The sequence below is a fragment of the Lissotriton vulgaris genome, chromosome 5, assembly GCF_964263255.1.
Source record: "Lissotriton vulgaris chromosome 5, aLisVul1.2, whole genome shotgun sequence".
Lineage (NCBI taxonomy): Eukaryota > Metazoa > Chordata > Amphibia > Caudata > Salamandridae > Lissotriton > Lissotriton vulgaris.
The window spans coordinates 1103587014-1103614113 of record NC_141693.1 but is presented as its reverse complement, the minus strand read 5'-3'; the positions used below and the strand labels follow the sequence as shown (position 1 = coordinate 1103614113).

The following is a 27100-nucleotide window of genomic DNA, read 5'->3' as shown; positions in this document are numbered from 1 at the left end:
GCTGCTCCTGCAGCAGACGCATCCGAAATCTGCAGTGCGGAATTAAGGGTATGCAAGATGAAATCGATCCTAGGAGTGACTTGTACAGACGGACCAATAGAGACCGTTTCTTTTGTAGGAGACGAGCCGAAAGAATAAGTCTTTTCTGTCTTTCTTCCGAGGGAAAGCCTTGCAGCAACTTGTATAAAGAATGGAGCCTAGGAACCTGGCTGACCTGGCTGGTTGAAGAACAGATTTGTCCCTGTTGAGTCGTAGACCTAGCTGATTGAGGAGCATTTGAAGGTGGGAGTTGTTGAAATTCCGATGTGTGACCAAACCAAATTATATTTAGGACCCACCGATCTGATGTTATGACCATCCAGCTGCGTAGACAATGAGAAATCCTGCCCCCCTCTGATGTTTCCGGAGGGGAAGGAACAGTAGACAGAGCCAAGAGGCAGCTATTGCCGTTTGGATGAATCTCTCTCCTGGCGACCCTGTCGACCTCTTACCGGCTGGCGAGAGAAAGATGCTGATTGGCCCTGTCTCATAGTATTCGGGCTTGTAGGTTTGTGAAGATTGAGAATATGAGGAGTAGCGCTGCTGGTATCCTCCTCTGTAGCTGGAGAAATTCTTGCCTTTTGCCCCTCGGAAAGGTACCTTACGATATTCCAGAGTGCCGAAGGACTTGGCTGTCTCAGTGTCCTTTTTGATATCTTGTAAGGAGTCATCTATATGCTTCCCAAAAAGCATATCCCCATCAAAGGGCAAATCTAGAATTTTATTCTGTAACTCAGGGCGAAACCAGGTAGCCCTTAGCTAACCTGGTCTTCTTAGGACAGCCGAACCTGCCAAGGCATGAAAAGCAGTTGTGGCGATGTCCATGGCGCAGTCAATTATCTCTGAGGAAGATCGCTCCCCTTCCTCTAAAATCTTCCTTGCATCCGCCTTAGCACTCTACGGTAGCTGATCCACAAACGGAGACACATCGCACCACATTTGGTGATCATTTCGTCCCAAAATTGCAAGTGCATTGGAGGCACGAACCAGGACACTTGACATTGAAGAGAATCTTTTACCCACATTGTGAAGGCGTCTACCCTCCTTATCCGGTGGAAAAGCCAGAGGAGCTGATGGGTTCTTCGATTTCCTTTGCGCCGCCTGGGAGATCACAGAGTCCAGCCTCGGTTGGCCAACCAGGCAAGCGGGACTACCATCAGGGGCCTTGTACTTCTTCTCCAGTGGCGGTAGAACCGGAATCACAGTAGCTGGAGATTGCATGACTTTCACACCCTGAGGCCACACATGCTCTATGATGGGAATAGAGCGGATGGATTTCCTGAATGGTTCTTTGAAATCATAGAAGAAGCAGTCCGATTGAACCATTGGTACCGGAAGGCCAAACCTTTTAGAAGCTCTTTCTATGAGGTCATGGAAACCTCCAATGTCTGCTGGAGGGGAATCTACAGAATCCGGTGAAGGAGAGGGTGGATCTGGAATAACGTATTTATCCCACTCTCTATTTGGATCCAGCATCTCTGTCATATCCTGTCCATCATCAGAGGAATCGTCATCATTATCACCATACGCCTGACCTGTGGTGATAGTCTGTCTCTCTTCTGCAGGTTCTTGTTCCCTTGGTTGAACTGCAGTAGCTGATGAAGAAGGTGGCAGTGGTTGAGGAGGCGGCTGTGTCACTTCGGAGGATTGGGAAGGAAATCTTCTCCTATAATCCATTAACATAATTTGCAGGTCATTTATCAATGAGTAGGGTATAGAGACCATCCCCTGCTGAGATTAGTCCTGCATTCGCTCCCTAGGAGGAGGCTGCCGCTGTTGTTCGTAATAGTCATCCGAATCCGAGTCCTGGTATTTGACCTGGAGTTGAGTTGGGCTGTAAGCATCCCCATATGGACCATCATCATCATCATCATCCTCTGAATAGTCCTCCTCTACTAGTAAGGCTGGAGGAAAAGGCGTTAGCTTTTGTGGCAATGTCATGTCTGGTGTAATCTGGCGTCTTTTTATTGAAATTTCAACTTTTTATACCGTCAACGGGATCGTCGTCGCTGGTGATGGAGTCGTTGTCGACTAGAGCACGGTCGTCGGAGATAGAGTCATCGTCGTCGGAGAAATCGCCGACGGCATCGTCGACGAGTTCGTCACCAATATCAAAGAAGACATCGTCATCGCCATCGTTGACGTAGTTCTCGTAGTCGTCGACACCACGGTCGGCGTCATCATAGTCGACGTTGAGGATACCAATCTCGTCAACGACGAAGAGATTGAAACTCCAGCCGTTGTCAAAGCCATCGTCGAGGCTGCCGTCGTCCACGGTCCCGTCGACGAGGTAGAAATAGCCATATGATGGATTTTAGCCGTCGTCGATGTACCCGAGGATGTCACCGCCGACGAGCGGGTCTTCTTCTCAGATTTCGATTCCTGAGGTAGGGAAACAGGCTTTGTGAAACCTTTTACTTTCCCAGGTGGCAGAGAGAGAACAGAAGGCCTTGCGATCCTTTCTGAGTAGAAACCACCTCAGATGCCGATCCCTCTTTCTCCTTTGCACCTCGGTGAGGAGATGTTCGGAGACTAGACATACTAGACCTATCAGAGGTCTTTTGGGAGGCCTTAGAAGGTGGTTCAGCTGATGTTGAAGGGGAAGACCTACCCCTCTTTTTAGATCTTCATGAAGAGGAAGCTGAAGAAGAATCCTCGCTGTCGCTGGAAACCACCTCCTTCCTAGACTTCATCTTCCTCAGCCAAGTCAGAAGTCTTCCTTCTCTATCCCTCAATGTTTTAGTGGAGAAGGTCCTGCAGATCTTGCAATCAGTGGCTTTGTGGTCTGGGTACAAGCAGTAAATACAATCCTTATGCTTGTCTTCCACATAAAGCCTCTTCTTTGAGCAGGTAGCACAAGCCTTGAACAAGACCTTTTCTTTATCCGACATTTTGAAGAAATAAGTTGAAATTCAAGTTGTAGAAAGAAAACTGAGCAGAGCTCAGAGGACACTCCCTTAGCACAACGCGTGGTAGAAAATCTGAGGCTCTCTCAGGAGGGTTCTATGGGGCGAGGCTACTCTAATTGGTTGTTGCAGTTTTTTAGTCTCTTTTACAAAAAGAGGTGGATATGCTACAAAATGAGATGAGGCCTAGGCCTTTCTTTCTCTTTTGTACCTACTGCTATGGTATGTTTTGTTTACTGAGGCTCCCATTCCGTCGACGGGGGAATGATACAGAGCATGGGAATCTATGAAGGTTCCAATACTTGGGCAATCACTCTTTCGTTGTTGATCGAGCTACAAAATGATGTAACCTTTTGTTGCTTTGTGTTTGCCAATCCGTGTTGGGTCCATAATTAAAAAGAAAAAAAGAAGCACACACTTGGGGGAGGGGGGTGAAGGAGAAGGGGGAAGCACACCTAGGGTGTGGTAGGCAGAATTACAAAGGACTGGGAAAGCAACAGGAGGGTGGGGCGGAGTAACACAAAGGGAGTAGGTGGGCAGTAGCAAATAGGAGGATTGCTGGGGTTGCAAATGAAAGCGAGCACAACTTGGAGCTGGGGCAGAATCACTGAGCAAAAAAGCAATACGGGATAAGAACTCAAGGGTATCACAGTAGACAGTAGATGTGAAGCACAAGGGCAGAAAGAGCAACATGAAAGGGCTTCAGAGGGGAAGAAGTACATGAGGGAGCCAATTGGAAAACACATGCACTTTTGTAAAGTGCTTAAACAAAACCAAAGAGGTAGCAGCTGAAAAGGGAGCAGCGCAAGGACACAAATAATGCATCCATACTCTAAGGGAGGGACAAAAACAAGAAGAGGAAGGAAATCCCACACATGCTAACGAATAAGAAGCAAGTAAATGTGTGACAATGAAGCTAAACAATGGTAAGCAATGGGCTGGCTCTAAGCCCACTGAAAGGCAACAATAAGTCTAGCAACTAGTAGGCCAGACCTAACAATGCCCATAACTAAGATTACATACTGCAATTCTGATCTTCTCAAATTTGGACAATCAACACATTGCACAATTAGGAAGCTGAAAAAGCCAGCTTTAATAATTGGTCAAAGTTGACCCTCTTCCAATGAAGAGGGTCAACTTTGACCAATCATTGAAGCTAGCTTTGCTTTTATAATGAACTAGGCTTTTACAAAGGGAGAATTAATAACTTAGGATAGTTTGTGTCCTAAGTTCCCAATAGGCTTCATTTCGAAGAAACAAACTATAGCAACTCGGGAAGACAATTAGCTCAACTCAGACCTGCATGCACTTCAGTTTTAACACTAGATTAAGCATAATGTGGAATAGCTTTTGGTTTCTTTTGTGGTAAATCTTTTCAGTAACAAGTGTGCATATTGTTAGCATAAGTAGCATGTTAAAGAACATGACATAAGCCAAAATTGTAACCCGAGATTTAATTGCATGATTTATTATATAGAGTTGAGAGTTGCAGTAGCTTGTACAATGGTCAGATCTCAGCCTCATTAACTGCCATTGTCAGTCTCCTTTAACTAAAATCTTCTTAAAAAGATAAATAACACACTGAGCCAGTTGCAAAACTACCTGGTGATAATATTGTTTGTTGTATGTCTGTATGGTTTGTATCATAGCATAATATTAACAGCCAGCAATTGGACAGCACCATGAAACTCACGTGCCCTATAATAAGTAAGTAAAACGCAAGCGGCAAGCCATTTTGCTCTATTTCTTTGGCAAAGCAAAGTGCTGTTCTGTCGGCAATATATGAATCTGGATTTATTTTTAATTCAAGTCATTTGTATTGAGAAATACAAATACAAATAAAATACATACATGAAATAACGGAAATAAAGGAATTGAGACGAAAGAAAGAAAATGAAATGGGTCCGACTCAAATAATACGTACAAGTTCATTATTGCATGCATGTTGGCGTACTAAGGTGCCTGTTGATTATGCCCAGTGTCTGTATGAAGGCCACATGATGAGAAAACAGCAGTGGACGACTAGATCGGTTACAAGTGACCATATAAATAAGTAGCGTGGTTACATACAATACAGTGAAGTTACAATGAAGTTACAGATACCATCACAATAGGACGGGTTCATGAGGGGTCAAATGAGAATGATGAGGCGCGTAGGGACTTCCAGAGCTTCCGGTTATTCTTACGCCATGGGGAGGTATGGAGAGCCGGGTTGTCTGCACCTCTTAAGGACAGCTACTCTTGCCAAATTCTAAAGGATTCTTAGCATTCTTTCATTTGCATAATATGACTTTGCAGGCTAAGGTGAGCAAGAAGTCCATCAGATGTCGGTCATTATCATTGACTAATGCTGTGTCTAGGGCGCCTAATAAGATATATGAAAATTCCCTGGGGGGTTTCTGGGGGGCGGGGGGGGGGGGGGGGTTTGATGTTGATTATGTGATCTATACATTTAGAAATGTTATCCCAGTACAGCTGCAGGGTGGGGCAGGTGAAGCGCATATGAGCGAGGTCTCCAATAGCAGAGTTACAGTTCGAGCATGTCGGAGTATCCCGTAGGCGCAGTTTAAAATGTTTCTCAGGAGTCCAGTATGACCTATTGAGTAACATATACTTAGTTTGAGGCAGAATAGGGGATATTTTATTCAGGAAGGCCGTGTTATATATTTTATCATATTCAAACAAAGTATTGGTGGAGTTGGGTTCTGACTCCCATTTGGCTTCATTACATATTTGCGACTTCCTAGGGTTAGGTAGAAGGAGTTTGTATATTCTGGATACAGTGTGGCCCGCTTTCAAGATTTGTGAGAGATGAGAAGTGAGCGAGGGTCACAGGGTTTGATGTAGCGTGCTGAGAGGAGAGCTTTCAATTTTAGAAAGTCGTAAAAATCCACTGGGGTTAGATTGTGTTGGCTCTGGAGAATTGAGAAGGGTAATGGGTGGGGGCCCTTATAAAGATCTTTCACTAAGTTTATACCTTTCTGAGACTAGAGCTCCCAGTAGAGCATGTTGCCTTCAATCCTTAGAGAGGGATTCCGCCATAAAGAAGCTATCTTAGACTTATTCACTCTTAATTTATGTAGGAGGTCTAATCTCAGTAGGGTTCGTCTGGTGTTGAGGAGAACATATCGAGAGTGATGAAGATGGGAGATAAAGGCATTTTATCAATGAGTGACTTCTCTATATCTAGCCAAACTGGTGTATAGTATGGGTGTGCGCTCAACCAATTGGCTTCTTGCTTTCATAGAAATACGGTTTGATAATTCCTGAAGTTAGGGAGACCCAGACCGCCTTTTTCTTTAGATAGCTGTAGCTTAGTCAGTGATATTCTGGGTTTCTTCCCATGCCAGTGGAATGTATTGAAGAGCTTATCAACCTTGTTTAAAAAATCAGGAGAAAGTCATCGGTAGCATGCTAGCTAGATAATTCACCAGAGGCGTCACCATCATTTTCAGCGTTTCGGCTCTGCCCCACCATGAAAGATATTTAGGGGACCACCCTTCCAGTAATGTGGAGATCTGTTTGAAGACTAAGTTTTCGTTAGTGTGAGGGGTAGAGATCACGTCCTTCTCAAAGTCAAGGCCCAGATACTTAAAACATTTTGGTTGCCATGTCAGGCCGGAATCCCCAATAATCTCTTTGTTACTGCGGTTATTTAGGGGTTTTACTTCAGTTTTATCTTTGTTTAGTTTATAGCCGGATACACTAGAGAAACTTTCAATTGAGGATATGCGAGCAGTAATGGCTTTATCAGCCTCTTCCGAAACTACTAAAACGTCATCGGCGTAAGCGGTGATCTTGACCGTACAGTCATTAAAGTGGACCCCTGAGATATGATCATTGCTCCTACTTTGGTATAAGAATGGTTTGATCGCAAGTAAAAATAGTGAGGGAGAAAGGGGGCAACCCTGTCTGGTTCCTTGTTGCAACTGGAAGGATGGTGAGATCGAGCCTCCTGCCCAGACCCTAGCCGAGGGGCTGAAATACGACGACATTACCATAGCGTGAAGTTTTCTCCAAGCCCAAACTTATTCAGTACCGCTTCTAAGTATGTCCTATCAACCTTATCAAAAGCCTTTTCGGCATCGAGCGTTATGGCTACTGTAGGTGATTTAGTAAGTTTTGCCTTCTCCAGTACATGGGCTAAGATCCTGCTATAATCGCTGCGAAGTCTATTCTTTAAAAAACCAACCTGTGAGGGGTGAATAATTTGGGCAGGAATTTCTGTAGACAGTTCGCTAGAATAATTGCAAAAAGCTTACAATCTATGTTGATGAGGGAGATCGGCCTGTAATTTTTGGGAAGGGTTGGGTCTTTCCCTTCCTTAGGTAGAACTGCAATGATGGCTTCAGCCAGTGTTCCTGTGACTTTACCTGCCTCACTGAATTCATGGAATAAGTGTAAGAGTGGCAGAGTTAAAAGCGAGGGAAAACACTTTTAGAATTTCACGCTGAACCCATCGGGACCAGGTGCCTTCCCACATTTAAGTGATTTAATTGATTTTTCAATTTCCAGGGCGGTTATTGGGCTATTAAGTTCTGATTGCTCAGATTCTGAGAGAGCTGGCAGGTCACACTCGTCTAGATAATCCTGAATTATAGCATTATCTACATCTTTGTTTTTAGAATATAAGGTGTTATAAAAGCGTTTAAAGATATCCACAATTTTACCCGCTTTATTTGATTCACATAGCCTGAATTTCTTTTGCCTATTTATCCAAACCCCAGCTCTATTGCTTAATGTTTTATTATATTCATATTTTTTGTTCACCAAATCATTCATTATTAATTTGTCTCTAGATGCAATGTGCTTACTTTCTAGGGCTGAGATCTCCTTCTCTAATACGTCAAGGGCCTTGTTGTATTCCTTATTACTGCTGATCTGATTTTAATAATTTCACACCTGATAGCACATTTTAGAGCCTCCCAGCGATTTAGGTCAGATGTGTTGTTCCTTTTATTGCGCAGAAGGTAAGATTGGATTGCATTTACTATGAGTTTCCTATGTTGTTCCTGTTCCAACACTTCATCATTCAGTCTCCAGATAGACTGAGGAATGGACGGTTTTACGTTGGATATGGAGAGTGATACAGGAGTGATCTGATACCACCCTGGGTTCTATTGACGTCTCCACGATTCTAGAGGTGGCATTACTTGAGATAAAAAGATAGTCAATACGTGTGTAGGAATTGTGAGGTGGTGAATACAAAGTGTACTCCCTACCTGTGGGGTTTTGTAATCTCCAAGAGTCCAGCAAATTAAAACTTAAGCAGAGGTTAGTAAAGGTTTTTTGGGATTTGTTGCTGCGATAAGTGCACCGTGAATCTCTGTCTAAAGCCGGGTCAAAAGGTAGATTAAAGTCTCCCGCTAGGATATGCATAGCCAAATCTGGGATAGTTTCAGGCTGCTTAGTTAGGTTGTTCCAGAAGTCCAGATCATTAGTGTTGGAGGCGTAGACATTGGAAATAAAGAACTCCGTGTTGTCCTTAATCAATTTGGCTGTGACCCATCTTCCATAAGTGTCAGCCGTGTATGCCCTATCTCAATGTTTGATTCATTGCTATAAGGGTCAGAACACTGTTTTTCTTACCTACTGCTTCAGACCTACAACTTCATTGTAAAATCTATTTCTAAGTGTATTGAATTGTTTGTCATCGATCTTTTTTTCTTGTAAAATAACAACATCCCCTTTCTGTCTCTGGAGATAATCCAAGATCTTTCTCCGTTTAACCAGATGGTTAAGACCTTTAACGTTAAGCGAGAGTATTTTCAAGTTATCCAGCATAGAGGTCCCTAAGGGGGTTTTGATCGAGGTGTGTGACATCATGGGTGTTTCATAAATGTGATCCAAGGTAGGTTAGTGTCACTGCTGCTTTTGAGGTCACTAAGCTTTCGTCCTATGTGAGCTGTCAGCGAGTATAGGACGTATGTAGGGATATAAGATCGTGGAATATCAACTACACATTTGGCATGAGCACTAATAGAGAGTCTTACGTAACCATTGAACCACGTGCGCCATATGTACCACAAGTACCCGGGAGGCCAGCGCATTTGGCCCAAACAGATGTGTTGTGCTACACATTGGTCCCTATTGGTAGACGAATGAGAGCTGGAGTACATTTTCGGTTTGACAAATGGAGCCATAGTTATGTAATGGAAATTGGCACTTGAGCAAAGAAAATAATGACATATAGACAAAAGTAAGCAAAATGTGATAACAATACATAAAAATAACCAAATTGAAGTCGGACCCACATCCCTCCATTTCCATAGGATATGGTTGTTTTTACGCATAAAGGCCAAGATCTGTTCGAAATGTTGCAAACGTAGGGGCTTGCATACGATTGGTCTAGGACCTTTTTGGTTTGGAGTGATTCTGGAGGGAACCCTGTGAGCTCTGTCAAATTCAAGTGGCTGGTGGAAGGTTAGGTTAGTTGCTTGTGAGAACCAGGATTCAAGGAAGGAGATGCAAGAACTAGAGGTATCTTCCGAGCCCTCCGGTATTCCAAAAATGCGTAGGTTTCCTCTCAGATTTCTGCTTCAAGCTCAGACAACCTCCTAGTTAGGGAATCTCTTGCGGTTGATAGATTTTTAAGGGATTTGCAAACTTTTGTCACAGTATCTTCTAGGTGGCTTATCCTGGCCTCCGTTTCGGTTAGCCTGGAGTTGGTGTCTCTGAGGTCCTGTCTGATCGCTGAAATTTCTTCTTTTGTAGACTTAGCCAAGTCTTGTACTTCTGCTAATTTATTGAGTAGTGTGTCCATTGTAGCATTAATGTCTTTTTTTACCTTTTGTGGGTGAATCAGGATTTGGTGGGTCTGCTTTGTCTCTTGAGGTTTTTTGCCTCCTTTTCACCCATGATGTACAAACTGCGTGAGTCGGATTGTGTTGCAAGCAATACGCTTTAGAGAGGAACAATGTGACGTTGGCACCTGGTAGTTGAGCTTGCTACTCCTTAGATTTTAATGGTTGAAAGTATTGGCTGAAAGGGAGAGTATCTTCCGGATAGATCTCGGCCCTGGTTAGATAAACCTTTCCTCCATGCGGCCATCTTAGGGTCAGGCAAGACTAGTGTTAGAGATATGAATCTTAGGTGGCAGCCATTTTAAGGTCAGGCAACATGAAAGAAGATGTTATAGGAAAAAGCTTCTCAGGCAGAGAACATCAACCACAGTACATAGCACAGGACATCAATGACTTACACAGAACAGCCTGCGGCCCACAGACACTTGACAATTGCCCCTTGAGTAATCTCCAACAACACAGCTCACATACGCACCAATGTGTAATTCCTCAGTTATGATCCAGCATTAAGTTCTATTTGTGGCCCCCACAATTGGCACACGTTGTATTTTGTAGCAGTGTAGCACAGGATTGAGAGAAAATACTAACCTATGAAATTAAAGGAATAAGAAAAAATACCTGTATGAGTACTCTAATGCAATGCAATTCAATGACAATTTGGAGTGGATCAAAGAACTAACATGGGAAAAAACAAATTGATCTTGCAATCGTACTAGGAACCGTGGTAGATATAGGCAGTGCCTGGAGCAGATTAAATTAGGGAACTAGAGAAATGGGTACACTAAGACTGCCACCCATGACTGCTTAAATAGGAGAACTACATATATCAGCAGCAGTGAAGAGACATGAAATTTTCAGACTTTCTTCCTCGAAGGGATAGGCCTAGTAAGACCTACAGCCTAGACGATTGGCCACAGACATTCTATTCCACCAATCACTTTCTTTGGGAGGATGATTACTAAAGGATTTTTATCACACACGAGAAGGGTGATAGACCAGAAGATTTGGTTAAGGAGGGAAAGGCTCCCTTACATTTCCGATTTTTAGGCTTCACTCAAGAATACTGTTAGGCTGTGCAATGGTCTCAGACCAGTAGTCAAGATTTTTTAAAGCAGAAGTCTTCCACCAGGTGTCACGATTTTTCTAAGTAGAAGCCTCGCACCAGGTGTGATTCTCTGTATTTGCTTTGCTTCACTTTGGCCTAGTGGTTAGAAATATATAACTACTAGATTGGCGGGTTAAAGTGAGATTGTGCTACTGTGTTAGGGCAGGAAGAATGGAATGTAACTTATGTAGTTACAGCAAACGTCAACTTCCACAGAAACAGCTTCCCATCCATTGCCACTTACCGTCCTCGTCTGTAGAACTTGCAGCTAACACATTTTGAGCAAGTTTGGAGACTTCAAATTGGGAATAAAATGGTTAGTTTGCATCAGACTAAACCAAAGCCTGCCATTTTAGTTTTGAATCACTTTTAATTTTTCAGTTTCTATTCTTAAAACTCCCAAACAGATATTATTACAGTAAAACAAAAAATTACCCAGTACTCTAATGAGGTGTACAAAGAGGCTGCTTTGAGAAAGAGAAAGCCTTTAACCAAGAATTATCAGATGGAGGGTTATGTTTGTGGCATTTATCTGCGAGTGGAAGGAGAAGTTACACTCTATCAGATACCTAGATTTCTTCTTTGCCAATAACCTCTCCCAGTCCTTAAGGTAATTTGACAAAATCAGGTTAGCAAACAAGATGCCATCTAGCACACATTTTAATTATTTCATCTCCAAGACAAACTAATTGTGCTTACATTCAGATCCTCTGCTTGACTTCTTTATTACCCACTATTCACCCACATTCAACATTTACACGTTTCAAATCAACTAAGGTTCTGCCTTTTAAAATTAAAAAACAAATAACAATATGGGCCCCAAGTCACAAAAGTGAATGTTAGGCCTGAAGTCTAACTTTAGAGTTCAGGTCTAAACTTATACTTCAGGTCTAATTTTACTTTTGTGAACCAGGCCCACAGACTAGTCCGTTCTCCCCCAACTGTTGGTCAGAATCTGAACTCCCCTTTATCTTCAGAACATTCAAACAAGTCTTCAACTATCACATACTCACTCTATCCTCTAGCAAGCTATTTACCCCCCTCCAGTTTGGTCTCTGTACACCTCACTCACTGCTCACAATTGCCTTTCTTCTATCTTCATACCCCTACATCTTTCTGACACATTTAAAACTACAGACCATATCTCTCTACAATCCTCCCTCAATGCACTTGGAATTGAAGGCCTGCAACAGAAATGGGTCGCTTTATACCATTCTGGCCTGAGTGCGACTAAGACATTAGCACTCACTACACTTCCTGTGGGCATTCCTTAGGGATCTATTCGACACGCTCTCCTATGCACATTCTACACTACCACATTATCACCTTGAACTTTACACTGATCAGATCAAAGCCTTTTTCTTATTTCCTACTTTTTCACTAGCTCTGAGTCCAATGCATCTAACCATCTCACTGCCATCTGGAACTGCAAAATCCTCTACAACTGAGGCACTATATGCTCTTCATTGGTACCCATTGCTCTCTTAAATTCAATCTGCCCCTATGACTCCCTCAAGTATATATCCTGTTCGAGAAACCACAGACTACTCTTCGATCTATCCATGCTTATGGAATCTTTCACCATCAAGACAGTAACTGCAGCATGTTACCAACTACCGCGCATACCATCATCCATTTCAACACTGCCAAGACACTCATTAACTTACTACTACTCAGCAGAATGTTCTTTTGGAAAGATTCCTTTGCCTAACCCTTCAAGGTTTTAAGCTTTGACACCATAACTGTATACAACCTATCCAGGCATACACTCATGTCTTGATATTGCCACAAAACTGGTTGTAGCTTTTCAAAAATTGGCCATGTACAAGCTACTGACAATTGTATTGAAAGCGAAGACATGCTGTCTATTGCAAATAGTTACAAGTGATTTCGATATATTCCCCATTCTAAATATGTAAATATAGATGTATATAGCTAATTTCTGACTGATCTATTACACACAGATAATATTAATTGTTTGCTTGCCTGCCTCTATGATATCAATACAAACGGCATAATGAATCCACACTTTTCTATCTGCATTGCTCTGTGTACCGCCATCATTGCCCTATAAAGCTTTTTATAAAAATAAAAATAAATGGAAAGCCGAATATACGTCCGACACTGTGTCTGAAGATGTGTCCATGATGTGCTTATCTTCAGCTAGAGATGGATTTGCATGTTATCAGAACACACTTGAGATTGGAATTAGTGTACTGCGGTCACCTCGAGCAGATACCAGTGTATCGTTTTCAAGTATTCATGTACAAGAGCTGGGACAGTTAGGCAAAAGGAGACACTGTTGTACTCAGGATAAATCAGACTCCATCAGCAGCCTCCCTTATGATAAGCAGGACGGTGTTCCATCTCTAAAAACAGAGTGAAGCCATTCACTGATTTCTCTTCCCTCCTTGTACCCAGAATGTTCAGACACAGCATATGCTGTATGCAGATCTTTCAGAGGAGTTAAGGCTAGATACTACATCTGCAATTTTCTATCACTCATATTCATCAAGCATCCCACTTTGTCTCCTTCCTAAACCAGTCTCCCAACGTCCTTAGCCACACCCCAATAAAAGTCGCCCTTCAACATCATCAAAGGCCTAGGTTGACTAACATCAGACCTGATGGTGGAACGGACTGAAAGAGCAAATATATTTTGACATGAACAACTGCATTTGTGACAACAAGACACCAGTTCAAAAAGTAGGGTTCTAATTAACACATTGAAAATGCCAAGACGTCAAAAGAAGTGACATTAAAGAGACAACAGACAGCAATACAAAACCAAAGTAATGGCAGACTGTGTGCCACGCAAAGCCGTACACAATGTAAATCCTAACTAAAGCATACTCCGGACTTCAATGAGAATGAGGCACAGATTCAGAAAATAGCTTATCCAACACAGCCTGCCTTTTATATTTTAGATGTCAATGAAACAAGTATCATAGTAGATTGGGAAATTATAAAAAAAAACACAGGCGCTGCTGGGGGGAAGGGCTGGAGGGCAGGCGGTTCAATCCATACCCTTAAAGTCGCTACACTGAAAATACTCATGCTTCTATTACTCAAAACACAAGTGAAGAATACCACTGCTCAGCTTGCAACAAAACCAGCAAAGCCCAACAAGAAGGCTTCAGAGCTCTTCACACCTCCTCCAGCAAATCAGAAGCACCTCACATACAACATACGTCTAAAAACACTTAGACAGTCCCAGAACAGCGGCCCCAAAAACATCTATCTAGGTCGCCAGCACATTGCTTTAAATGTTATTTGTTCCAGATGTAAATAGGATTCTAGGTTCCCATGGGCTAGACGACAGGGCTGTGCATTTAGAACCCAACAGGCATCATAGTGTGGTACCACATACTACTGCGGGCTGTAGCTTTGCTTTCTCAGCTAAGAGGCTGGAACACCAAGCCTTGACAGGCAGATAACATTCAGGAGTCTGTGGAAGAATGAGTACAGTGAGATATACAAGAGTTGGAAGTAAAGACAGGGGCTGATAGCAATTGCGACTGTGTGCTCTGCATTGTCCTATCCAAGTAGTTGACTATTCGCTGGCTGAACTCTTGCAGGTGCTTTGTACTAAGGCATAGCTCTGCTCCCAGTTATAGGCAAAAATGAAGGCTTTGGTAGTATTTCTTTGGTTGCTCACATTCCGGTTTGGGGAATACCTGACTTGGCAGTTTGGGATGGACTGTTCCCGTTAGAGCAGAGTCAAGACTGATTTAGATATGGCTGGGTCCAAACTGAAGTGGCATGGTGTGCAAAATAACAATGGACTGGAATGCAGCTTGAGTAATTACCGGTGACTGAGATGGATTGATGCATTCCACTGATCACTTTTTTGTTTACCTCTTTGATAGCAATTCCTGCACTCATGCTTTTCGTAACATACAAAAGTGCCAAAAACATTAGTTTTAGGGCTGGAAAGCAAAATCTTAATATCTTTGTCCCACCCCTTCCTCCCTCTAGTCCCCAATCCCCAATCCTCTTTTAGTACAAAACTGCTCATGACGCCCAAGTGGAGGAATCAATGCTAATCCCTACAGGCAATTACAACTTACCGTGCATGTACACAATCCACAGTTCCTTTGTAACGATCAATATAATCCCTGCTCAAAATTTCATCTCCAACAGCCCTAGCAATGAACTGGCCCACAAACTGTTGAGAAAGAAAGACAAAAAAAACAATACTTCGATATAGTTTATTTTAATGACAAAGAAATCTACTGGATGTAACCAAATGGTGAGTGTAAAAGTAACACATGAAATTAACCCATTAGCCATTTTAACTATTAAGAAAATGTTTTAAAGGTAAAGGATGAAGCTAGAGATTGGCATGAAGCTGGCTTAATGTAGACCATCCAATTAGAAAGTAATCTCTCACACACAATACAGATATTTGACAAGAAATCTTTAGTAACTCAAAAGCAACATTTACAGATAAACATCTATCATTTAATCATCTACTACAGCTAGTGATGTTCTGTCAGCTTTTTTAGTGAGTGCCTTCAAACAAGACTTGCAAATTTCTCATTGACCATCAAGTCTTCTCTATCCCTTTTCTCTATTTGTTAATAAACCACAACTTGGCCAAAGTAACAAACCTTGGGTGCTGTGGGCGTATCCAAGACCAATTCTGGAAGCTCCTGAAGTAGCTTGTCAAAAGAGGTTTCTACATCCTGGGGGCTCAGTACTGTCCCACAAAGGTCTGAGAGAAGCTTGGAGGTCATCTCCCTGTGGCTCGCCTTCCCTTCTAGTGCCAAAGAAACTGCCAACATCGGTAAGCCACACTTCATTTCTCCAATATTTAAATCTCTCAGCATCTCCTTTAACAGATAAAACAAAGGATAGTCACAAAGTGGAATGAAAAAGAAGTATGCATAATTTGTTGGTTAATTTGCAAAATGGAAAATATACTTCTCTGTAGTCTTTGTTCTCCAGAACAATCACTCTGTCTAGCCAACGTTTCTATCTCTTGGCTTTAATTTGCCAGAAAACACATCTGTATTCACTTTTTTTTAAAGAGGGAGGAATAAAAGGGAACGGTTAAAGGCTGCAAAGTGAAATCTGACACTAACTATTACGTTTAAGAACTGCAGAAGTTGCTAGCATTATTAAGCAATGCAGGGTCATACAGTTTTTGTTTCTGTGGCCACGGAGGAAGATCCCCGAAAACAGAAGCCTTCAAGATACAGGACTACAAACTCTTGTGTGTGTCTTTTACTTTTTCTCTGATATCTCTGAAGTTTGCTTGGTTAAGACACCTTTTTTGTATGAAAGACAATTGCTTTCTCCCCCACTAAACCATCACTCCCTGCATTATCAGTCAATGTATTTGCTCTCCAAACCTGCTTCTCACACCATGTCGATTCTCTCCATCAGATGTCTTACTTCAGGGTAAAAAAAGTTTTTGGAAGGATGAACATGATGTTTATGGCACAAGCCTGCAAAGCATATGGACAAAATAAAAAAGCTCTTCGGAACGTTCAAGGAGAGTTTCTGCCTGAAGGTGACACATAGATGCTGGCTATGTAGCTTCTGGGTACACTCAATCCAGGCAAAAGAGCAAGACCTCCATGTTTCGTAACAACACCTTAACCTGCATTCCCAAAAGAGGACTCCGGCTTCCCTCATCTCATTCTTCCTCAGCGCAGAGCTAGCCAGGTGTCATCTAAACACAAATCTAGGTACTTAATGTACTGCAGGTGTTCGCTGTTGAGACTATAAGTCGAGGGGTCATACTCTAGTATCAAGTGCTAATTTGTAGACAAGGTTCAGGCCTCATTAGTGGACCTGAAAATGTAGTGCACTCAGGTAATGTGATTTTAGCCATTTTGGCTTGGCAATGGGACATGGATTCTCCCCAGCAGACTGAATTGCCTTCCATTTGGGTAAGCAATGTAACAAACAGATCGTAACCTACTGTGGCAAGGTTAAAAACTAGCGCAAACCTAGAGTATTCCCAACTTAATCTAAAAAAAAAAAGCACGGTTCTCCAAGGGGAAAAGAGGCACCAACAACACTCAACTTGATAAGGAAAACCTCAATAACTTTGGATTATTGTAACCCCTGAGCAGCCAAATGTTCAAAACTGGAATATATGCGTACAAAAGTTTCTTTGTTCTTCGTTTTTTATTTTCTTTCTTCTTCACATTTCATTTGATGTTCTTAATACACTTCGTAGTCACTCTGGTAACTTCAGTAGCCAACACGTTTTTCGTCATTAGGTGCATAAACCTCTGACTTAATCAGGGCTACAAGATCAATATAAACCATCCGCTCATCATTATATACATGGAGAAGTGACCTCAACATCTATAGAACCCAAATGCTCTTATAATGATCTCTGTGTCCATACCATATTGATCACTGTGTGACCAATTTGCTAACGAGACCTTTAGTATGTTTTTGTTAGTTGGATATTGTGCCCGTAACTGTATTAATTTCTCTATTAGGACCTCAGTACTCACAAAAGTAAGCAGAACATGAGTATATGATTCTGTCCCAAAACACACTCAGTGATGGTCCACATTCCTACTGATTAGTGTGTCAGAATCTCTTGCGACCAAGCGTAATACAAGTTAATATATTGTAACAAAGTTGGCATGCCCTATCGTGTTGTTTCACCTTAGTGCTACTTATAACCCATAGTTTAGTCCTGATGCCAGGACGTCATCACACATGGGGTTTAGCTCAGTGTGTTTCCAGTCATCAGGGAAAGTGGCAGTCTCGATGGAGCAGCTGATAGAGTAGCGTAGTTCAGGGGCGATGGCAGCTCTTTGGAAGATGTGGTGCGGGCAAGGGAAAGAGGGGGCTCCGGAGTGAAAGCTCTTCATGGTCTGGAGTGTGTTTTCCATGGTGAGGGGGTCCAGTTCAGCAGGATCTGTTGGGGGGCGCCGGCGTCGCGTGCAGTGGTGGAGGGAATGATTGGCAGCTCTTGGGTGTCGAAGCGGTCATAGATCTGTTTGATCTTGGGGTGGGAGAAGTTTGTTGCAGAGGTCTTAGGATGGTGGGACCTCTGTGGTTTCGCTGTTGGGTTTGGTGAACTCCTTAATAATGGCATAGAGTTCTTTGCTGTTATGTGCTTTGGCGTTGATTCTTTCTTGGGTGGCCATTTTCTTTGTGGTTTGAGGAGGATGTGGTGTGCAGGAATGGCGGCCTTGAAGGCTGCACGGGCTTCTGGGGTTTTTGTTTCCCCATCTCCACTCGAGTCATCTACAGTTGCGTCTGTACTCGTGTAGGGCGGCAGTGAATAACTGGCTTTCTTGGAGTGTTGCTTGCCAGGTGCTTTCTTCAGAACAGTTGGTTCTGTGAATGAAGGCCTATCTTATTCCACTATTCACATCTTTTTGACCAACTCTCACTTCCTAAATACAGTGGAGAGGAAGGTCTAACTGAAGTACAGGCTACTGGAATCTCAATTCCTTCTTTCAGAGACGCAACCCGACTAGCGATCTCTGCCTTTAAAAAAAAAAAGCCACAGAGCGCCTCAAATCTTTAATCCCCCCCCACCCCAATAAACATTAAGAAGACTCATTCTGTTTGGGGGAGGGGGAGGGGTATGAGATAAGCCAGAGGCTGTACATTTATATAAAAGCAACTAGTGCCCTTTACTCTCTGTGGATATTACAGAGCACTCAGGGATTCTAGATGTTTAATAACGTAGAGAGAACAGGAAAGGATAATATTACTTACCCAGTAAGCATCTGTTCTTGGCATGTAGAGCTGTAGATTCACATGCTTTACATACTCCTGCCATCTAGTGTGGGGTCCAGATGTTTGCAAGTTATTTTTCTTCAAAGACGTATTTCCAGTCACGAGCTAATAGTGTGTATGGGCATTCACTCCATTGTTAGGTTGTTTTCCTGCTGAGGGTGAAAATGGAGTTAGTAAGTGTAGAATAGAGATGTCCATGCGTATGTATATAAACTGAGAAACTGCAACAACTACAGGACACCGGGGAGGCGCATGTGAATCTACAGCTCTACAAGCCAAGAACAGATGCTTACTGGGTAAGTAACATTATCCGTTCAAGGCATGTGAGCTGTGGATCACATGATTTGCATAGACTATACAGCAGTACACTCCCAAAGTGGTGGCTAACCTGTAGTTTTTGTAGTTGTCTGTAGACCATGTTTCTGCCTTACAGATGTCAGCTAGGGGAATATTCTCTAAGAAGGCCATAGAAGCCCCTATTTTGCGTATGGAATGCTCTCTAGGGGGTATTAGCAAAGTTCTTTTTGCATTCTGATAACATGTCTGGATACAGTTTACAATCCATCTTGCAATGCCAGATTTAGATATGGGATTGCCTTTGAATGGTGGAGAAAAAGCAACAAAAAGTTGCTTTGTTTTGCGAAATTCTTTTGTGCTTTCAATGTAATATAGTAGAACTCCTCTAACATCAAGGGTGTGTAGAGCTCATTCTGCTACAGAATCAGGTTGAGGAAAGAACACAGGTAACTCAACCGATTGATTGATATGAAAAAGGCAGAAACTCATTTAGGGAGAAATTTAGGATTGGTGTGAAGAACCACTTTGTCTCTACGAAGCTGAAAGAAAGGCACTCGTATAGTTAATGCCTGGAGTTCACCAACCCTCCTCAGTGAAGTTATTGCGATGAGGAAAGTAACCTTCCATAAGAGGAATTGTAATTGGCACCGATGCATTGGTTCGAATGGTGGACCCATTAGGCTTGTAAGGAATATGTTTAGGTTCCACACTGGTGCAGGCGGGACTCTTGGTGGTATGACTCTTTTTTACCCTTCCATAAAGGCTTTAATCACTGGTACTCTGAATTGAGAGTAGTGTTGTCTGTTTTGTAAGTATGCAGCAGTAGATGCGTTTTCTGCTGTGGCGAACTGGTCTAGCTGAGGAAATCCCCATTCCTGAAAGAGGAGAACCTGAGGATGAAGTTGCAACTCGTGGATTTGCTGCTTCTGTCTGCTGAGAAGGTCTGCAATCTGATTGTTTACTTATGAAAGGTGTTCTGCCAGGAGGTAAATCTTGAGGTGTACTGCCCATTTCCAAATGGCTTGTGCTAGGTGTGACAGTTGGAGAGAGTGTGTCCCCCCGTTTTTGTATATAGTACATAGCTGTCATGTTTTCCTTGCGGACTAAGACAGGTTTGCCTATGAGGTGAGTTTGAAAGGCCTTGAGCGCTAGAAACACTGCTAGTAGCTCTAGGTGATTTATATGAAGACATTTGTGCTTTACACTCCATAACCCTTGGATTGTGTGATCCTCTAAGTGAGCACCCCAACCACTGAGCGATGCGTCTGCTGTTAGCACTGTCTGTGTAAGAGGGTCCATGAAGGGCCGCCCTTTGGATACATTTTGTGGGTTCCACCACTGCAGAGAGCGATGGGTGCTGCCATCTACCAACAGTAGATCAGTTAATTGACCCTGCGACTGGTTACACTGACTTGCTAAGCATTCTTGAAGGGGACGCACATGAAGTCTTGCATGTGGTACGATTATGATGCAAGACGCTATAATTCCCAGCAGTTGCATGAAGACTCTGGCTGGTAATGAGTGGTTGCGCTTATACTGAGTGAGAAGAGACTGATTACTGTTAATTATGGCTGCATTGGGAGAGGATAGAGCCTTTGGCGATGTAACAACCGCTTTGTAATTGCATGCGTAGTAGCGCATGCGATGTAAGGAAAATGCTACTTGCCCAGTATCTATCTGTTCTCGGCATATAGAGCTGTAGAGTTATATGCTGTGCATAGATCGCCAACAAGTGTTGGGTCCAGATGTTTGCACTTTGTTTTTCTTCGAAGAAGTATTTCCAATCACAAGGTAGGGGACTCCTCCTTTCGGTCATAGTGCGCATGGGCATCGACTCCATTGTTAGATGGTTTTCCAGCAAAGGGTGATAATGGAGTTAGAAAAAGTAGTAAAAGGAGATGTCCATGAATGCATCTATCTAAATAAGATATTACTGCAACAGGTATAGGTACCCGGGGAGGAAGGTGGGTGCATATGACTCTATATCTCTATATGCCAAGAACAGATACATACTGGGTAAGTAGCATTTTCTGTTTGAGGCATATGAGCTTTAAATCATATGCTGTGCATAGACTATATAGCAGTTATCTCCCAAAGCAGTGGCTAACCTGGATCTGTGCAGTGGTCTGAAATAGTGTACATACAACTGCCTAACCCATTACAGCTTGTTGTTTTGCCAACACATCTACACAATAGTGTTTTGTGAATGTGTAAGGTGTACACCATGTTGCAGCTTTGCATATGTAATCTATGGGTATATTCCCTAAGCATGCCATAGAAGCTCCCAGTTTGCGTGTAGAGTGTGCTCTAGGGGGAACTGTTAACATTAGTGCACTTGACTATCCACCTTGCAATACCTGATTCTGATATGGGATTGCCTTTGTGTGGCGGAGCAAAAGCGACAAAAAGTTGATTTGTGTCACGGAAAGGTTTTCTCCCTTCTATGTAATAAAGCAATGAGCAATGCTCTCCTCACATCCAATGTGTGTAGGGCACGTTCTGCCACTGAATCTGGTTGAGGGAAGAACACCGGTAACTCAACAGATTGATTGATACCAAAAGCAGAAATTACTTTAGGTAGGAATTTAGGATTAGTCCGAAGAACCAATTTATTTTGGTGCACCTTCTATAGTGAATGCCTGAAGCTCACCCACTCTTCTGAGTGATGTGATAGCAACAAGGAAAGCAACTTTCCATGTGAGAAATTGCAGTTCACATTTGTGCAATAGCTCAAAGGGTGGACCCATTAGTCTGGTGAGAACAATGTTGAGATTCCACACTGGTGCATGTGAACGTCTCGGGGGAATGACTCAAGTCCCTCTATAAAGAATTTGATAACAGGCACTCTAAAAAGAGATAGATGTTGTCTATTCTGGGGGTATGCAGCCATTGCAGCCAAATGTAATTGTATGGATGTGTACGCTAAATTGGAACGTTGTAGATGTAACAGATAACATATAATGTTTTGTACAGAAGCTTCAAGTGGGTTCATGTGGTTGTTATTACAGTATAGGACAAACCACATCCACATCTTGTGGTAGGGCGTCCAGCCTCTTTGATAATATTCATGCAGTCTGGCGGTAGATTAGGATAGCCAAACTCTAAGACTTCAGGAGCCGGATCGCCAGGTTTGATTTGACCGGGGATGTCTTATGTCTCCATGGCTCTGTGTGAGACGATTGGGTGTCAGAAGTAGTTTCTGGTCAAGAGCTACAGGGAGTTCCAACAGGGTTGTGAACCAAGGCTGACGTGTCATGTCCACATGGGAGAAACTAGGATTAGTGTCAGGAACGCTTGGTTGAGTTTCCAAACCTCTCATGGAATGAGAGGGAGAGGCGGAAAAGCATAAGCAAATATCCATGACCGATTAATCCATAGTGCATTGCCTTTGGACAATGGGTGTGGATACGCAGATGCAAAGTTTGGGCATTTTGCGTTTTGGTATGTGACGAACAGGTCTATGTGAGGGACTCCCCAACGTTGAAAGTATAGAAGGAGGACCTGAGAGTGGAGTTCCAATTCGTATATATGCGATCTCCGCCTGCTGAGGAGATCGGCAATCTGTTTGCCGACTCCTGGGAGGTGTTCCGCTAGGAGATACATTTTGTGGTGAACAGCCCACCTCCAGGTGTCTTGGGCTAAGTGGGACAGTTGGAGAGTGTGCTGCCCCCTGTTTTTGTATGTAATACATGTCTGGCATGTTGTCAGTATGAATTAGGACAGCTTTGCCCTCTAGGTGAGTTTGAATTGCTTTGAGTGCTAGGAATGTTGCAAGCAGCGCTAGGTGATTGATGTGGACAACTTCTGTTGTTGACTCCACAAGCCTTGCACTTTGTGCTGTTCTAGATGAGCTCCATAGCCAGTGAGGGATGTGTCTACTGTCAGTACTATCTGTGGAACCGGGTCTATGAACGGCCGTCCCTTTGATACATTTGGTGTGTTCCACCACTGCAGAGAGTGAGGAGTACGGCCGCTTACCAACACTAGATCGGTCGATAGACCTTGCGACTTGTTCCACTGACTGCCTAAGCATTCTTGAAGTGGACGCATATGCAGCCTGGCATTGGGAATGATCATGATGCAGGATGACATAATTCCCAGTAGCTTTTTAAAGAAACAAGGGGGACCCAAAGGTAGCTAAGGACCAAGGGTATAAGTCAATTGAAGGAAACAAAGGTCCTAAGCACATTTAGAGATATAAACAAATGAAATATAGAACACAATAAGTTACTATATATTTTTCCATGTCCAGCCGGAACAGGAATTTATTTTTAAATGAAATCAAACCGTAAGATTGAATACAAAGGCAGCAATTCTTAAAGTGGGGCACAGTCCTGTGACGTACTAGTAAGGGGAAACAGTGGAAGGAAAGGAAGTAATACAGTGAGAGAGTTTTCACAGGCAAAGAAAGTGAGCAATCTGGACACTTTTTAAATCAGTGTTGGGAGTGTTCTTCAGAGTAGTACATACACAATAATACATAGCAGATGAATGTAAGTCTACTTAAAAGAGTCGACGTTTCGATCCATTGCTCTGATTAGAAAGGATCCTCATCGGGACTAAACAAAATTATATTGCCTGGTATAAATAATACGCCTGTTTGGGGAGAAAACAGGGAAGAAAAAAAGAACAGTAAGGTTTTTAAAAAAAAAAAAACAGGATTTGAGAAGTCAGCATTTCAAATGGTTTATACACATTTACATGAATCGGAACCGCAGTGAACCTATTGGTGTTTGACCTGGTAGAAGGCGTGTGCACGGGTGAATCAGAACGTGCAATTTACATGGATCGGAATCGCAAGGCACAGCATACTGTTAGATGAGTAGCAATCAGTGTTTTACACCGTGGACGGCGTGTAGACGAGTAACGGAACTTAATAATGACAGATAGGCAGCTAGCCTTGCAAGAGGGTGCGGTTCTTAATAATCCGTCAAAAATGGTCCGTGATGAGCCGGTGGATTGTGCGGCTAGCGGAGGAGGCTGTATGCATGCAGTGGCGAGAGCTCGGCGGGGGCAACAGGCAACTATGTAGGGACATTATGCCCGCAGAGCTGTGAAATTACCAGGGAGACATAGGCGTGAATTTATAGGCGGACAATGGTGATGGTATTCGGCGTTAATAGTGCCTTGGGGGCTGTATAGCTTACCTCGGATCAGAGGTATAATCAATAGGAGGGCTCGGTTTACGAGGCTCAGTTCGTTGTGCGGAGGATAATGCTGTTGGGGCAAGAGAGGGGTTTGTTGGTCCAGTGAGGACACTTCATGCGATAATCGCCGATTGTAGTGGTAACGGAGGACCCACCAGGACGATAGGCGGTCACCAGCGTTTTGGGGTCGTGTGGTAGCTCGGTATGAGATTACTCGGTGTTGCATGCGGTCTTGAGTTAATAGGAGATCCGCTGCATGAAGAGAGAGAAAATTGGGGGTAGTTACCAAAAGGGATGGTCTGAGTGGATTGATAGCGGGAAGCCACGGTCGTGGCGACGAGGGCACTTACCGGGAATCTGAACGATGTCAGGAATTACGGGCTTTAGGGAGCGTAGATACGCTGTTGTTCTCTTGCTGCCAGATTAGCCTGGTGGTCAAAGCGCAGCCGAACTGTTTAAGCCTTGGTCCTCGAATCAGGTGATCGAGAGCTCGGATCACGTGCCTTGAAAGGGTGCGTGAGGCATAACTAAGTGCGCGCACGGGTATGGCAGCCATCTTGGAATGGTGAGAACGGACCGGGAAATTGAACAGTGAGTGAACACCAGTGTAGTTTAAAAAGACGGCGCAGGTGACCAACGTGCCCTAGTGATATTAATTAAAAAACTTTTGAGGTATATACAATTTAGGAGCAATTATTCACATTTCATTTTAAACAGTGCAGCATTTGGTGATTGTACAGTTTAAATTGTCCGAATGGAGATTAGATCCTGGTCATTTATCATAGTGCCACCTCAGAGGTGTAAAGTTCAGTATGGGGTGTAAAGTTCGCTGTGGGTTGCAGACTAAAGCAGGGTAGTCCAGTCCTCGCTTCTGGCTAAACAGAAGCGAGGACTGAACAATTTAAACTGTACAATCACCAACTGCCGCACTGTGTAAAATGAAATGTGAATAAGCTCTAACTGGGTCATTAAAAATGTCATCTACATGCCGGACGATATCTTTAAGCATGGGTAGTGTATGTGATGACTTCTGTGTGGTAGTGACGGCTTCAAAGAGGATATCCTCTTCTAATGACTTCTTAAGTAGCTGCACTCCATGGTAGTTGGCGGCTCTACCCAGTAACTCAATGTAGCCTAAACTACCACCTGGAGAGTGTTTGGTAAGGTACAGGTCGGAGATCATTGTCCATGGGCGAATTGGTGTTATAATTGTCCCATGGGTCTTCTAATGGCTGATCATCATCCCTATCCTGATCATCATCCTGGTTGTCAGGTGTATGTGGTGGTGAATGTTCAGGTGAAATTGGTTGAAGCGGAGGGGAAGGTGGTAAGGAAGGAAGAATAGGTGGAAGAGGATGGGTTAGTTCTAACAAATCCCTTCTTTAGAGGGATGTGATCTTCTTCTTCTGCTTCAGCCCTTCTTTTGAGAGTCACTTTAGTGTTGATATGGCCAGTCTGCGGATGGATATGCAAAATCTTTTGTTTCTGATCCGTTTTTTTCAATTGGGACATCGAAACTGGACTCTGTAGTTGTCTCTGCATTGCTGTCTGCTTTGGCGCCAAAATTTTCGGTGCCGGAGTTGAAACTGATGATGTCTTTGGTTCTGATGGTTTTTTCGATGGGCCGAATGGTGCGGGTCGCGCCGAATTTGTGTTTCGATCCAGACGGGTCTGGGCTCAGAACTCGGTTTGGAGAGCGTCCTTTCGGAGCCGGAATGCTTTTTGGTAGGCTTTGGTGCCGAGCTAGAGGGCGGGCGTCAGAAGCATGATCTCGGTGCAGAGTGGGGCCTGAGGGCGCAGGTTGGAACGGAGACTTTTTTAAATTGGAATTGTCTCTTTGGACGAGGGGTGTGCTGTACTCCCGGTATGTTGACCATGTGGGATGTCCTCCTCTTGTTCGGAGACGATTTCGGAGATGGAGACCGACTCCTGCTCCTCCTCGGTTCCCAAGGCCTCGCCGGCCTTTTTGTCGGATTGGTGACCGAAGATGTCTGGAATGGAACTTGTGTGCTGGCTCAGCATGTTGCGAAGTCGAGCCGGATGGTCGCAGTGTCTTCATGGAGTGTAAAGCCTGGCATGCGACGCAGTCTTGTTCTCTGAGTTCGGGGGACAAACGCAGATTACACACTTCGTGTGAGTCGGTGCACGGGTATTTCGCGTGACACAGCGGGCAGAATTTGAAGGGAGTTTGTTCCATCGACTGCAGGTCGTCCTGACACAGCCTTCCACAAACTGTCCATTCAAAAGAATATTTTAAGTAATTATGACGCGCAGTAGAAAGGGAGACGCAAACGAAAACAATAGTCGAGGGTGAGTATCTTGCACGCCGAGGGGAACCGAAGGAACGGTGCCGATCTGGAGTGCAACGATAGAAGTCCGAAACCGATGGAGTAAAAAAACAATCTAACAATGGAGTTGATGCCCATGGGCAGGATCACCGAAAGGAGGAGTCACCTACCTTGTGACTGGAAAGACTTCTTCTGAGAAAAACAAAGTGCAAACATCCGGACCAAACACTAGATGGCAATCTATGTACAGCATATGATCTACAGCTCATATGCCTCGAACACACTGTTTCCCCAGACGAGCTGTGACTACTGCCAAGCATTTAGTAAATACTCCGGGAGCAGTGGTGACTCCAAAGGGTAGTACTTTGAATTGGTAATTTTGACTCGCTATCACAAATCTGAGATATTTGCGATGAGCAGGGTGAATTGGAATGTGGAAATATGCGTCCTTTAAGTCTAGAGTAGTCGTCCTGTTGTAAAAGTGGGGTCACTTATTGAAGTGTCACCATGTTGAAATGTTCTGACATTATGGTAGTGGTTTAGTTCTCTGAGGTCTAGAATAGGTCTCAACGAGCTGTCCTTTTTGGGAATTAGAAAATATAGGGAGTAAATGCTGGACCCTTGATATTGTAATGGTACCGGCTCTATGGCTCCTTTTTAGCAAGAGAGACTGGGCATCATGTTTGAGGAGGTGCAAATGTTCTGGTGACAGTTTGTGAGAACGAGGTGGAATGTTTGGAGGATTGGTGATAAGCTCCAGGCAATAACCATGTTGGATAATTCCTAACAC

The 27100-nt window shown here is 43.4% G+C and overlaps 1 protein-coding gene across 2 annotated transcripts in view; it reads right to left on the bottom strand.

Moving 5' to 3' along the window:
- PDCD4 (programmed cell death 4) overlaps nt 1-27100 on the bottom strand; it is a 572963-nt gene that overhangs the window by 209240 nt on the left and 336623 nt on the right. For both annotated transcript variants that reach the window (XM_086922777.1, XM_086922778.1), the window contains exons 6-7: nt 15467-15688; nt 14924-15021 (exon numbers count right to left, since the gene is read on the bottom strand). In XM_086922777.1, the coding sequence (XP_086778903.1) occupies nt 14924-15021; nt 15467-15688 (320 nt within the window). The remainder of the gene's footprint in view (nt 1-14923; nt 15022-15466; nt 15689-27100) is intronic.